This window comes from Astyanax mexicanus, chromosome 3 (genome assembly GCF_023375975.1).
Source record: "Astyanax mexicanus isolate ESR-SI-001 chromosome 3, AstMex3_surface, whole genome shotgun sequence".
Classification (NCBI taxonomy): domain Eukaryota; kingdom Metazoa; phylum Chordata; class Actinopteri; order Characiformes; family Acestrorhamphidae; genus Astyanax; species Astyanax mexicanus.
Genome location: NC_064410.1, coordinates 50,262,268 through 50,277,043, shown reverse-complemented (window position 1 = coordinate 50,277,043; position 14,776 = coordinate 50,262,268). Strand labels below are relative to the sequence as shown.

At 38.7% G+C, this 14,776-nt stretch overlaps 1 protein-coding gene across 1 annotated transcript; it reads right to left on the bottom strand.

The window, feature by feature from the left end:
- Positions 1 to 289: 289 nt before the first annotated feature.
- Positions 290 to 3,840, bottom strand: fabp3 (fatty acid binding protein 3, muscle and heart). Its single transcript, XM_007245666.4, has 4 exons — positions 3,639 to 3,840; positions 1,287 to 1,459; positions 663 to 764; positions 290 to 482 (listed from the first exon to the last, which is right to left on the bottom strand). Exons 1-4 carry the CDS (start codon positions 3,709 to 3,711, stop codon positions 429 to 431), a joined length of 402 nt encoding a protein of 133 aa, XP_007245728.2. The 5' UTR covers positions 3,712 to 3,840; the 3' UTR covers positions 290 to 428.
- Between the last annotated feature and the right edge of the window lie 10,936 nt (positions 3,841 to 14,776).

The window sequence follows — 14,776 nt, the reverse complement described above, 5'->3', positions numbered from 1 at the left end:
TCGTCACCTTAAATTAGAACACAGGTCATAGGGATACAGGAACATGCTTAAATTAGATGTGCAGAACAGAGTTCCAAATAAATATGCAGCAACATAGCTTCCCAATGCACTTCCCTCACTTTGGAGCCTGTGATGGAAATATTGACTGATATAAATAGGCCGTGTGATGGACTTGTGATGTCTCTGGCACTGTACTGCGGGCAGCAGCTCTTGAACACCAGCTTAAGGTGAGGAATCTCAGACTGGACCCCCATTAATGTCATATGGGCACAACATCAACACACTGGAATTGGGTGTAAAGGTAGTTTTATTTCCATTTGAGTGTATGGTACAAAGAAAAGGAACAAGGACTATTGACAACTGTTGGAAATGTACTTGACCAAAGAGAAGGCATCCACAGGACCAAGGACAGGGTTGTGTGGTTCACTTTACTCTCCTTTTGTGTAGTGCCGTGTGCAGACGACATCGCCGAGAGTTAGTGTCTGTCAAAGAAGTGAAAGTAACATGAATCAGCAGGAAAATTGTGCCAACGTACACCATTATCCCCCCAGAATCAGCAACTTATACTGAGTGAGGTTTATCACGTGCTGACACAAAGTCAGCACTTCAGTCAGGCGCACTCTCGCACACATTCAGTATATTGGCATGCAGGTAATACTAACCAGTGTAAGACTGTTGCCGTCGACTTCTCTGACCAGTGTTGTCTCTTTGCCATCCCATTTCTGAACATGAACCATCTTGCCTCCATCAACGGTCACCAAAGACTAAAAGAAAGAAGAAAACAATAAAGACACTGGAAAAAAAAGTCAAACTACAAATTAATTCAGATATTTAATCATAGTGCAGTGTAAAATACATAATTTTAGTACACACAATACATGGAAAAAACCATTGTCTACTGTGAGCTTTGCCTACCTCACCTAGTCTCAGCTACAAAACACTGGATGGAGCACAATTATTCCAAAACGCTCGATGCTGAAGGGTTTAAATACCACTCTAGACCAAGTCTGGCAACAGGTTCATGTTAATCTGCTATTTTATTGACAGTACTTCATTACAGGGACTAGTAAAAGTAGCTGAATTCATTTTCATTATATAAAATCTTCCTGTAAACAAGCACTCTTCAAGTAGGGCATGTTTATATAAAGCAAACATTTTAAAATTAGGCAATGATAATGACCTACATCCATCTCGCATTTTAGACAACACCCATATCTACAGAACTCTTTCACTAAAAGCATGCTGGAACATGGACTTGGCATTTTCTCAAGAACGCATGCCTGTACCTTGACTTTACGATCATCTGCTGTGGTCTCGTCGAACTCTTCTCCCAGTTTGAAGTTGATTTCTGTGTTCTTGAAGGTACTGACTGTCTTTAACGTGATGACATCACCTTCCAGGGAAATTATGGTGGTGGGTTTGGTCATGCTGCCAACCTGACGTGTTGCAAAGCCCACACCTGGAATACAGAATACAAAAAAAATCTATTAACTCATGCATATATATGATACATATGGTCAACTTTGAAAACTTAATGTTCTAATGTTTTGGCTGTGTGTTTTTTTTTTTGTACAAACCTGAGCACACATGAATGTTTAGCTAATAACACTATTTCCACATTAGGGGACAACAAAAACACCATGACTGAAAGGACCCAGAATCACATGTTCCTGTTCTTGCAGGAAATGGTTCTCTCAACTGAGCTTAATATATTCACACAGACAGAGCCCAAGGCATGACTGGAAAGTACATATAAATTAAACATATTTCCTCTGTCCCTCTCTCACTGGCTCACAACCACCCCCCACTAACATTCATTGGGTTACTCATGGGTGAACATGTCCCAGCAGATGACCAAACTCTGGAACGGTCATAAGGGTCAAGGTAACACTCACAGACATGCACACACAGACAGAGCAAGCTGTTCATATTGATCTGATTGATTTGTTCTGTAAATACAGTGGGTCAGTGTGGGCAGGGGTGACTCTGACCTTCTGATAGAGACAGATGTTTAAAAGCAAAGAAGCTAAACTAGCTAGTTCTTGCCCCACCCAACTCCCCACCACACCATCAGTCACACAGTAATTCCCACCATTCACTTAAGGATCCTCCCTAAAGCCCACCACAACCCACCCCCCCGCTTCTCTTCTCTCTAGGCCTCATCCACACACACACACACACACACACACACACTTTATGGACTGAACAAACGTCTATTGTGTGCATTGTGTGAAGCTTGTGAGTGATCAGTTAAGGCAGAGCACTTGCTGTTGCTGCAAGGCGTGGACATGTCAGGCCTAATGTCCCTCTCCTTTACACTTAACTTATAACTGCAGTCAAGCCGAAGTCAAGTCGATACAAGCCAACCTGAAACACTGGTCTAACAAATATAATCATAATCAATCATACTTCCCATTTCAGAAACATGAAGATTATGATGGAACCAATGGGAATAGGTTACAAATCATTGCACATGGTGTATAATATTACATTACTTAAAAGCATCCAGGCACTTTGGAAACTCCCTTTTTTTGCATGCACTCAAAAGCATGACTCACTTTTAACACACTCATATTCCAGAGATTATCATCTAGAGTCATTATTGTCAGACTCATAACTGAAAAATACAAAATGAGATCAAGGTACTATCTTGTTATTTTAACACTAATTTATTAGTCTGAGCTACTATTCATTCGTTTTTGACATTAAATATTTAATTTGAGATCTCATTTCAAGACACTAAGTCATTATTTGGAGATACTATCTTGATATTTTAAGACACTAATAGATTAGCCTGAGATACTAATTCATTAGGTTTGAACAATTCTCATTAGCGTAAGACGCTACATCTTTAGTTTACAATACATCTTTGGTAAATGAAATTTACACTAATTTATTAGTATGAGATACTAATTCATTATTTTAAAGACACTAAAACATTGAGATACTTCTTGTAAGATACGTAGCAAATCATTGTTTAAGTGAGTCTCACTATAGTAAGATACTGATTCTTTAGAAATGCTAAAAATACTATATAAAAGATCCTCACTTTATTGTGTATTATATATAGCAGGTTGTTATGCTGAGGAAGTAATTATTTTGAGATTTGTATTCAGGCATGGGCGTGTTGGGCCTAACCTCCCTCTGCTTTACTCTTTAACCTACATCTGCAGTCAGGCTGGAGTCAAGTCGATACAGGCCAAGCTGACACACTGGATTTAACACACCATAACCGAGCTCTCGAGCTCTAACGAGAAACGCGCAATCACTGCTGCTGCATGCATACAGCATGCACGTGGTGGGCACTGCTAGTGCGTGGGTGCCAGTCAGTGCATTACGATACATTTATCTGCGCATGCAGCTCAGATGTAGCTGGCAGAACCAGACAGGGGGATCCTCCCTCCTTCATTCATTCATCTTTTCATTCATTTATTTAACGTTATCTTTTCTCTCCATCTGTCCGTGCATCCACCACACACCTGCACATGCTCACGCGCTGCCTGTGGACAATTCTGCATTAGAGATAACCCGTGCAAACACACAGAAACACGGCCTTTTTGTTTCTCGTTCATGCACATCGCCACGCGATCACGATCACGAACAAGCACCTGCTCGCGCCCCTGTGTAAACATACTCACCCAGGGCTTTCATGTAGTCGTCGAAGTTCTTGCTCTCCTTCAGGTTCCACGTGCCGACGAAAGCCTCAGCCATGTTTTCGGTTTCAGAGCAAAGCAAAGGAGCGCAAGATGAGCAGACGGACGGAGCGAGTGGGAGAATGAGCGCGTGAGTGATGGAGGGGGCAGAATAAACGAGGCACGGAGAACAGCTACTCTAATCTTACTGGCTGATTTATACCGGCTGTTCCTAACGTCACCAGCCTGAGAAGGGGCGGGGTGGAGGAGGAGGAGAAGATAGCGGGAGGAGGGGGGGAGAGGGAGGAGGACAAAGAGAGAAAGAGAGGGAGACGAGGAGAAAAGAGAGAAAGAGAAGAGGTTATGGAGGGAGGGGAATGTTGGGTGGGATTGTGGGGGATGGTGGATGGGAGCTGTATTGAGAAACTGTGTAAGAATTAAGTAAAAGAGCAAGAGAAGAAGCTTGTGTTACTGAATGCAATCAAGTGCTCACAGCAATGAGTGAGCAAACCTAGTCCAGGACTAAATCTGCATTCAGAATACTGTATAAATACTCGTCTAAGACTGGGCTTAATCCCTATTTGGGAAGTTGCCCCAAGTGTCTCAAAACAATAAATTAATATCTCAAACTAACGAGTATCCCAATGTAATGGCTTAGTATATCAGAACAATGATATAGTATCTCAGAATAATGATGTAGAATCTAAAACTAATCAATTACTTAGTCTTAGTACCACAGCATGACTGTGTCCGTAATAAACCCTAAAACTTTATGGGTCGCTCCTATAAGACTATAGTCCTAAAGGACAAATGGAGGAATGTTGAGTGGGATTGTGGGAGATGGTGGATGGGAGCTGTCTTTAGAAACTGTGTTAGAAATAAGTAAAAGAACAAGAGAAAAATCTTGTGTAGCTGAATGCAATCAAATCCTCACAGCAATCCACATTCAGAATGCTGTATCATGCAAGACTGCGTTCGATCCCTATTAGGGAAACTGTCCCAAGTTTATCAAAACAAAAAATGAATATCCCAATGCAATGAATAATGTCTTATATTAATGAGATAGTATGTCAGAATCAGATTTAGAATCTAAAACTAATCAATTACCTAGTCTTAGTACCACAGCATGACTGTGTTCGTAATAAACCCTAAAACTATATGGGTTGGTCCTAGAAGCCTATAGTCCTAGATTATATTTTCTTTAAAACGTAAGAGAGTATTTTAAAATAATGATTTGGTGGCAGTTTTCTGGACTGGAATTAAGCCTCCTGGACTATATAGGATTTTGAATGGAGCTTTTCCATTAAAAGCCATTAGTTCAGGACTTAACCTTGTCCTGGATACTGTCCCTTAGTGTATCAAAACAATAAATTAATATCTCTGCATCATGATTTTGTATCTATAACTTATGTTTTAGTATCTTAGAATAATGAGAGAATATATAAAAAATAATCATTCAGTTTCTCAGAATAATTAATTAGTATCTACAACCCATGTCCACAGCATGACTATGATCATGAAAAGCTATATTGGTTATTTTCAGGACAGGGGTTGTGTTCTGTTCATGTCAGTGAGTAAAAATCCAAGTGTAGAAGCAACAAAACCATTTAAATCTGGGAGTGGAGAGAAAAAAAACACATATAGTAAGCAGAAGGTGATAGAACAGACAGACAGACAGATATCTTATATAAATAGCTTAATCCCTATCTGGAAAACTGCTCCTATCAAATTTTAAATTTTAAGTTGATAAATCTAAGTAATAACTCAAAAAATATATACAAAAGTCTATACAAACAGACAGAGGGAGGGGGGGGGAGGAATGGTGGTTGGTGGGGTGGTGGGATGTTGGATGGGAGCTGAACGGAAGAATTAAGTAAGGGAGGAAGGGAAGGAGGGACAACAACAGCTGTATTAACAGTCGCTGTGCTTAATAGTGTGTGTGTGTGAGAGAGAGAGAGAGAGAGAGAGAGAGAGAGAGAGAGAGAGAGAGAGAGATTGTTCAAGGCCTGTACAGCAACATGCCCAGGCTCTTATAGAAAGATAGGAAGAAAGAAAGACAGAAAGAGAGAATGTGGAGAAGGAGGAGAAGAGTGTGTGATTTAGGGGTCAAGGTCAAACGGTCAAACAGAGTCATGCAAAAATCACTTTCCCATCAGCCCTTTACACAACATGGTCTGTTAACCTCATCTCTGTCTCTCTCTCTCTCTCTCTCTCTCTCTCTCTCTCTCTCTCTGTGCTCAGGCCTCTTTCCCACCCTCAGCTCAGTATTTTGGGAGAGCCTGTGCTCTGTTTATCTCAGTCAGTGAAAATCCAAGTGTAGAAGCAACACAACCTTCTAAGACTGGGAGCGGATAGACAGACAAAAAGACATATAATATAGCAGGAGGAAGGTAATTTTTCTTAAAACACTTTCTCATTATTTTAATAATATTATAATATATAATATTATATATTATTATAATATTATAATATTTATAACTTAATAAATAAAATAAGTATTGGCAGATATGAGCTCCCATAAATAACACAATAACCACAACACACAATTGTGGTTCATGTTACCATGCAGAAAAACGTATGTTCTCATTGGCTGAGGAGGTGGAGTTTATATCATTTTTTGCAGGCCAAAGATCCTCATGGGACAGCTATCACCTGCAAAGAGAGATAGTAGATGTAGTTGTTCTAATTGTGGTTGGTGTTACTTACTCCAAATGCTCCACAGGTAATACTACACCTCATTACAGAGTCAGCTCCTCCTCCACAGCACAATGATGAATGTACACAGCAGGCAGCTGACCCGGCTCTGACGAGAGCAATTGTCCTTTGATTCTATCTCTCTCTTTCTATCTCTCTCTGTCTCTCTCGCTTTCTTTCTTTCTTTCTCTCGCTCCTTCTCTGTTGGGTGTCCTTTGTGAAATAGTGTGTATGTTTAGGCCATGTTGTTATCATAACAGGGTCTTAGATCTCATTATAAGCTTCTGAATTATTTATAGTGTCTGACATTCTGTAAGAAAGCAGATGTTGTGTCGTTTGCAGCTATTAGCAATCATCTGTTCCTGTTTGTTTCTCTGAGTGAACGGCTTCCTGCTGTGGTCAGCTTGGGCCGGACCGCGGGGACTGACAGTTTCCTGTAAAATCTGTAAAAAGTGATTTTATCAAGAAAGATCAATACAGAACATATTCTGTATGAGTGATTTCAGCAGAAGATGAAGTCCAATAAGTCATACACATCTACAACATCACTCTCTATTTCAGTCCACCTCAGACCAGTGCGCTGTATTAACGCAGAGGTGTCACCTATTAAAGAGATGTGACTGTGACTAAGACTGTGACTGTGGTGTTAAAATGAATTCCAGGAAGAGCACAGCTATTTAGTGTTTAATGTTTTCCTCCTCTAACACACTTTATTCAGCTCATAAACGACTTGGAGTTGAGCTGATTAACTGCTGTAGTGTGTTTATTAGAAGCCCTTTTTTAATTTCTTGAAAAAATGTTTACACTGACATACCAAAAGACAGCAGAATGTAAACTGATCATGAAGTGTTAACTGAGGGGACCATTTGGGAATGCCCACACCTATAAGTTGTGAGGTATTAACTTGTGAGTAAGGCTTTGTAGTGGGTGCCAGATGGATGAATCTAATAAATATCTAATAAATCTAATAGACACCCGTCCCTGGACAGTAGAGACAGTTATTCCAATAACAGCAGGATAAACTCCTTTTAATACCCTTAATTTCAGTGAAACAATGCATGAGAATATGTCCCAGTACATTTGTAAACTCTCAATTTCTGAAGAAAAATAAAATAAATATTGGGAATTTAGAGCATAAACCAACATGCAAAAAAAAAATTAAACCAGTGGTATTTTAATTAAGTATGTATCTGTTTTTCAGCCCAAAAAACATAATCATTTAAAGATCCATAGGCAAGTCATCAACAGTATGCCGTGCAGATTGATTTAGGGCGTGCTAGTGAGTCTTTGCTATCATAACGACAGGAAAAGTACGCCTTGTGCGACTCAAAATATGCAAAAAGCATGTACTAATTCTCTTAATTAATCAGGAGTGTGTTTTGGGCATAACATGCAATATTATGCTTTAAGAGTCAGGTGCGCTCTGACTGGCGGATTGCTATTTCAGTGGTGCAGCTACCTGGATGTGTTCAGCGCATCTTAGCAAAGGACAGTGACCTGCTCATTCATGCTGTAAGGTACATGGAACAGCAGAAATCCAACAAAGATCCTTGAAGTTGTATTTTGTAAAGCAATTGTATTTTGTTTATTATTGATGGAAAAGTGGAAAGGTCTGGCTGTTGACATCTGTGTAGGTTGTTTCCAATCAGTGGAGCACCTGTGTTTTCTGTTGCCAAGATCACTAAATTAGATCACTTGTCTTTCATCATCTATATTTTTTTAGGAGTGGGAGGAGGTAGATGAAAGACTTCTTACTTCTTAGGAAATTGTCTCTCTCTCTCTCTCTCTCTCTCTCTCTCTCTCTCTCACACACAAACACACACACACACACACACACACACACACACACAGATGTACTTTATATCTTTCACCTGCATTTCCTGTCTTAGCCAATCTGTTATTTAGCATGCTGCCACATACATTTTGATGGTCTTCTTAGGAAACTGTGTGAAGTGTACACACACACAGTGGGTACATTTCCCCTGTATTTCCTGTCCTTTTTATTATTTAAGTTTATAGACTGGTATTCGTGTACACATCGTCTATTAAAAGCAGTTAGACACTTTTGTGTCTACCGATTGCTGATACAGATTAACAATTGCGCAAATACACACACACACAACTTGTCTATTTCATATTCAGATATTCTGCAGGGTACAAGTATATATGATGTGTCAACACGTGTAATAAGCCGACTATTTCCCCTGGTGGCTCATTCATAGGCCTCCACGTGGCTTCTCTAGTTTCGTCAACTTACTGCTGCCAAATCCCCATAGAACACACAAACACACTTTCACATAAATTACAAAAACTGCACAACACTGATGTAGAAACTGCTTACTGTACATGTTACAAAATACACAAGAATGTATCTCCACATTCTCTTCAACACAGCGATGAACTCTGTTTATAACTCTTTTAAACACCCTGTTTCCATTAAATCTCACACACACGGGTTACAGGGTTTTCTGGCCTAGATTGCCAGTGTATCTAATCTAACACAAATGTGTGTGAGTGAATACTGAGGCCATGTGTTTGACATTTGACACAGACAGGTGCTGAAGTGATTTTATGTGTGTGTGTGAGGGAATGTGACCTCAAGGAAAAGAGGTGAGAGGTGACACTCATTTTGGATGGTAAGAGACTGCCTCTGTGTGGAGTTTGCACATTCTCCCTGTGTCTGCGTGGGTTTCCTCCGGGTTCAGTCCAAAGACGGCATGTTCAGGCTAATTGGAACTTGATTGAAATTGCCCCTTAGGTGTGAGTGTGTGAGTGAATGTGTCTGTTTGTCTGTCTGTGTCCGTCTGCCCTGCGATGGATTGGCGGCCTGTCCAGGGTGTATCCTGAACACACCCCCCCCCCCCCCCGGGGCCCTTCACGGATTAAGCGGTTGACAATGAGATGAGATGAGATGAGAGACTGCCTGTCGAGTCCAGCACCTCCTTTTGTATTACAGCAGTACTGGAGGTGGCAGGGGTGCGTAAATTAGGACAAATTATTACTGTATAAATAGTCACACAACTATGACAATAACCAGCTGTCAGCAGTAGCCACGCCCCTCATCACTCACAGCCTTTTCTCAAGGTCTTAAGTGTGTATACATTCCCTGTGTCTGAAGCGTGAGAAATGCTGACTTGATGTTGTGCTGCTTATACTATCTCACTTAGAAGGCAGTGTAATTGTGAAGGTTTCTGTATGCAATGGGGAAAAATTCATTCTAATATTGCCAAGGAGTTAACAGTACACTGCTAGATATGATCATTTAACTGTGCTGTCCACTCCTGCCTGAGTAGGCAGCATTTCTCACATTTCAGATACATCCATTATCTGTACTCTGGGCTCACAGTATAGTCTAAGTTTTGCTTGGTCAATATCAATATTATGTGCCTATCGTGTCTGCAAAAAATATATATTTTTTACACATATAGAGGAATGTTAGCTCGCTCTTTAAATCGCTTTTTGGACATTTCATACAAGAACCAAATATTTCTGAAAATCATGAGTGTTCATGATTAAAGATGCCTGTATTCCATTCCGTGTGTGTATCTGTTTATCTGTGTCAGCAACAGGTGCCATACTTCCTAGACGATGATAATAACTGTTTTATAGCCATTGTTATTGTTAGGTGTGTTCCTGGCACAAGTTACTTTCAGAACAGTTAATCCTGAGAACAGGACACTGAGTGTGGCTCTGAGGTTTTAATATTAATGCTAAACTGATGATTGAAGAACCACAAATCTCTTTAATCTCTTCATATTGAACAATAACATAGATCTCAATCTTCATGTCATGACTAAACAGACTGGTTTGCCTTTACTGCAGCCACTACTGGTATTCTTTCAGGTACTGCCAGAGTTGCATAGCAATGCATAAACAATTATACCATGTGACACCACTACTGACTGTCAGATTAGCACTTATATTCAACAAACATTAAGATATGCTAGAGGGAACTGTCTTCTAAATTAACGGTTTATTTGATGTGTGTGTGTTGCAGGGGTGACGCTGTGTCTACAGTACTGCCTGGTTCTTTTATTAGGTTACATAACAGTTTAAAATGTGTGTTAAATGTGTGTTTTTATTTTTTTTTTAGAATATATTGTCTAGAATTAAAATGATAAATTTCGATTATTAATTTGCTATTTAATAAAATAGCAAGCTGATAAAATGTGTCTGAGAATTAGCTGCACTTTAGTTAACAATAACATGTTCAGCTATTAACAACATTAATTTTACTTAATACTTCCCATATTGTCTTCATACTTACTTGAGGTAAAGCTTAAGCTGTCCATCCTGATGTGGGAAAATATTACAGTAATTAAAATATTAAAAAAAAATCAAAATGTATCTTTGAAACAGAGCAAGGTCACTATAAACAATTCAACATGTCTACAACTGTAAGTCAACCACATTTCCATCAAATGCCAATTTTGCTAAAATTGTCCACCCAGTCATTATCATGCATTATTATTATTATTATTATTATTATTATTATTATTATTATTAGGGTTCAAGCACCGAAGGTGCGTAGAACCCTATTGTTTTTGCTAAGATTTTTCTTATTATTATTATTATTCTTTTTCTCCTGTAAAAACAGTTGTGCAGCATAAACCGTAAGTCATAGAGAAATGAAACTTGGTAGGTAGATGTAGGATCAGTGCATCTCGGTGGACAACAAAAATGGCACCGATTGGTCAAGTGGTGGCGCTATAAACAAGGAAATTCATTTTTCACAATTTTCTCAATAACTCAAAAACCATAAGACCTACATTCAAAATTCTTTGTTTGATGGATTCCTTGGGTCAATACCTACAACTTTCCAATTTGGACCATGCACTTCCGTCTATATAGATTTTTTGCTAATTTGCATAATATGCAAAACATACTTTTGCGAACTAGTCCTAGGAATTTTGATCAATCCTGGCATGTTTGGTATCAAAACACTCGTGAGAGCATGGCCTTCAATATTCATTAAGAAAAAGTTGAAATTTGTAAACAATATGGCCACCATATGCAAATTAGTCCTTCCGGATATATGCCCCATTCACTTCAATTGTTAAATTTGGAACACTGTTTCTCAGCAACCGTGCAACCTAGCAAGCTGAAACTTTGCATGCAGAATCTGTCATACAGCCTCTAAAGGATGTTCAAAGGGCAACTTAATCAATCAACATGGCTGAACACCATCAGCCAATCAGCATTCAGCAGACATTTTGGCAGGCTGAATGTTGCCCAATCTGGATGACACTTGGCAGTTATGTTCAGGTGGAGACGCTGTAGTGACCTGCAAATTGCTGAAACAATCCGACCACTGGGGGGCGCTGTTCCAACAAATCGAATACATGTCAATCATACTATACTATTTTGACATCTAAATGTTTGTGCCATATTTAGTACAGTGGCTCTGACAAATTTGTCAATACAACTATGTTTAAAAAGTGCTTTGTTTATTCAGAACTGCTAATTGTTTGAAAATAGCAATATTGATACTAGTCTCTGGATATTTGGCCTATCACCGCCATTTCAGACTTGTTGCACACTGTAGAGTCTCTAGGTTAAGATTCAATAAAAACATTTGTGAAAATTTCACATACAATAGTGTCCAGGCATCAAGCAGTCTGAGCGTCCTTGAAATTTTCAACCTAAATTGCTGTAACTCTGCAGTATTTGCTGTAATCTCACAATGTCAAAGACCTCTGTACAATATCACTCTGATGAAGCGCCATTTAATACAGAACTAGATTTAGAATATATTTGTAATTACATGTCATATCAGAACATGCACTCCTTTGTGCCTCTTCTCAACATTAATAACAGGTGAAAGACTTTTGATAATTTCTCAATGTGACAGAGTGTCTCCAATTGTGTTACACCTTCTTACACATCACCATCCTATGCTCTAGTAGGCACCATTGTGCCAGTTGCTGTTTGATGAAGCGCCATTTAATTCAGAACTAGATTTAGAATAACTTTGTAATTACATGTCATGTCAGACAATGAACTCATTTGTGTTAATGTAAACTTGTTTGGTAAAACATTTCAGCTTGTTTTGCAAAGGTCAAAAGGTCAATCTGAACACCACTTTGTAAACATTCTGGTTGAAACCACCTGATCAATACCAATAACATGTAGACACATTTTGACTAGATCTAACTCACTTGATGAATATCCTACAAACTTCACTAGATTGACATTACAATTACAATTTACAATTTAAGCACTGATCACGTTGAAAGGCTTCTGCTCAACATCAATAACAGGTGAAAAATTTTTAATAATCTCTAAATGTGACAGGGCATCTCCAATCATATTAGCCCTTTTTACACATCACCATTCAGTTCTCTAGTATGCACCATTGTGCCAGTTGGTGCTTGAACCCGATGATTGCCGCTTGCGGCTATATTTATTATTATTATTATTATTATGTGTTTAAAACTTTTGTGGGCCAAAAGGCACAGTGTTCTGAATATGACCTGTACAGTATGTGCACTGGCCTTACAGGACAGTCTGGGCTGTGCTGGATCTGGCACATGTGGCATGCAGCGCCCTCTTGAGGTCTCACCAGATACGAATACTGTTCACAAATGGAAATAAATGCACCCCCCCTCCCTTCACACACTTGCTCACACACTCTCTCACACACATGCACACACACACTCACACTATTAAGGGTGGGTGAGATAATGCCCAGCTCACAGCAGAATAAAGAGAAACACAATGGGGCAGGCCTTTGTTAGCTGTGTCCATGGAAATGTACCCATGCAGAGAGAGAGAGAGAGAGACTGAAACAGACAGATTGAAAAGTGTTGAGGTTTTTTGCTTAAAGCGTAGCTAAAACCAAAAAGACAGAGCTGAAGAGAACACAAAAGTGGAAAAGCAGATGGAAGCATTTCTGGTCTAAATTGCCCTCATTTACAACAGCTGTGGCTGTGTTCCCTGGTCCTAAAATGCACACACACACAAAAAAACAATACACCCTAATATATCTGGATCATTGATGAGTGTTAATGATTAAAGATGCCTGTATTCCATGTGGAAAATCACCTGGGATTAGATGCAGAGTTTGTCTCTGTCTTGTTGTGTCTCTAAATTTATTTGATTTGTGACAAAATTACTGGCCTGTAATTCAAACATTCTCCAGAATTCCTCCAGTGCTGGAGGCGCCCAACATCACACAGTTCAGTCTCTGCATTTCACTCTATTTTCTGGATACAAGGCATCACAAGCATTCCTGTAACCCTGTGGTTAAACTATATAGCCATAAAGCCCAAATATTTGTGAGACAAGAAATCTACTTTTAACCAAGTTTACCCATATAAATCTTACATTGTATTTTTTTTGACAAACACTCTCAACAAGAGTAAAACAACACCTTAGACCCTTGATTGATAAATTTTGGCTGTATAAGGGATTTTCACCATAGTGATATATAGGTTATATAGGTCTTTTACTGGAGGTTTTACTTGAACTTTTTTTGCAATTTTTGCTGATTTCCATTGCTTTTTTTGTGACACAGTATTGAAAAATATTGCATTTATCACTCATATTGCATTCCATTTCACTGTACACTGCATCTACTTGTGTTTCTGTGAATTGAATTCAGAATAGACCTCTGAAATAGATGATATAATAAGTCATAACTATATGACTTATTATATAAGTGATATGCTGAGTAAAGATGGTTAAGAACGAACCTTTAGAAATTACTGAAATAAATTCTGCGAACTGTGTAAAATGTGATTTTATGTGCTAAACATGACCATAACTCATAATTACACATCTATGCATATTCATTTTTCAATCTTTGTTTCAATATTTTTGTTACTGTGCCTTTAAGACTGATTGTAAAGGAGCTCTGTCCTGATTGGCCACTCTGTACTATGCCTCATTCAAAAAAGCAGTGCACACTGGAACAGGCCTGTCTAACACATCTTGCTTTGTACTGTGGCTTATTTAAACAGTCTGGGGCATTTACACTACTTACACAAGCTGTGTGGCAATACTTCTCAAGAAGGGCACAGAAAATAATATATTTGTTCAAATAAACCCATGTGGCATTTAAAAACAATGACATTTTCATTTAAACAATTTCCGTTTTATAATTGCAGACAACAATTTTCACTTTTTTCAAAAGTGTGACAGTTCTGCATGTAATGCATTAATTATGCCAGGGTCACATGAGTTTTGTAGTAATCATTCCAGGTTCTCAATTATTAAGTTCTACTATAGTAAAAGGTTGGTAAATATGTTCCAGTCAGTCTGTATGGGTGTGTGTACTGTCACTGAATTTTTTGTTCTAAGCTAACTAAAGATATTTACATCAGATTGGAAGAGCAGAATCATTATATGACATTATGAGAATCAGGACAGTGAACCACTTGCACACTATATCATATTTTTATCAGCATTTTTAAACTAAAACATTTATAAAAATAAGATACTCTTATAGT

Excerpts from the sequence above, each read along its gene's own strand:
- fabp3 (XM_007245666.4), bottom strand. The coding sequence starts at position 3,711 with ATGGCTGAGGCTTTCGTCGGCACGTGGAACCTGAAGGAGAGCAAGAAC. Across the intron at positions 765-1,286 it reads CAGATGATCGTAAAGTCAAG|TCTTTGGTGACCGTTGATGG; the intron begins GTACAGGCATGC and ends TCTTTCTTTTAG. Across the intron at positions 483-662 it reads ACGGCAACAGTCTTACACTG|ACACTAACTCTCGGCGATGT; the intron begins GTTAGTATTACC and ends CTTCTTTGACAG.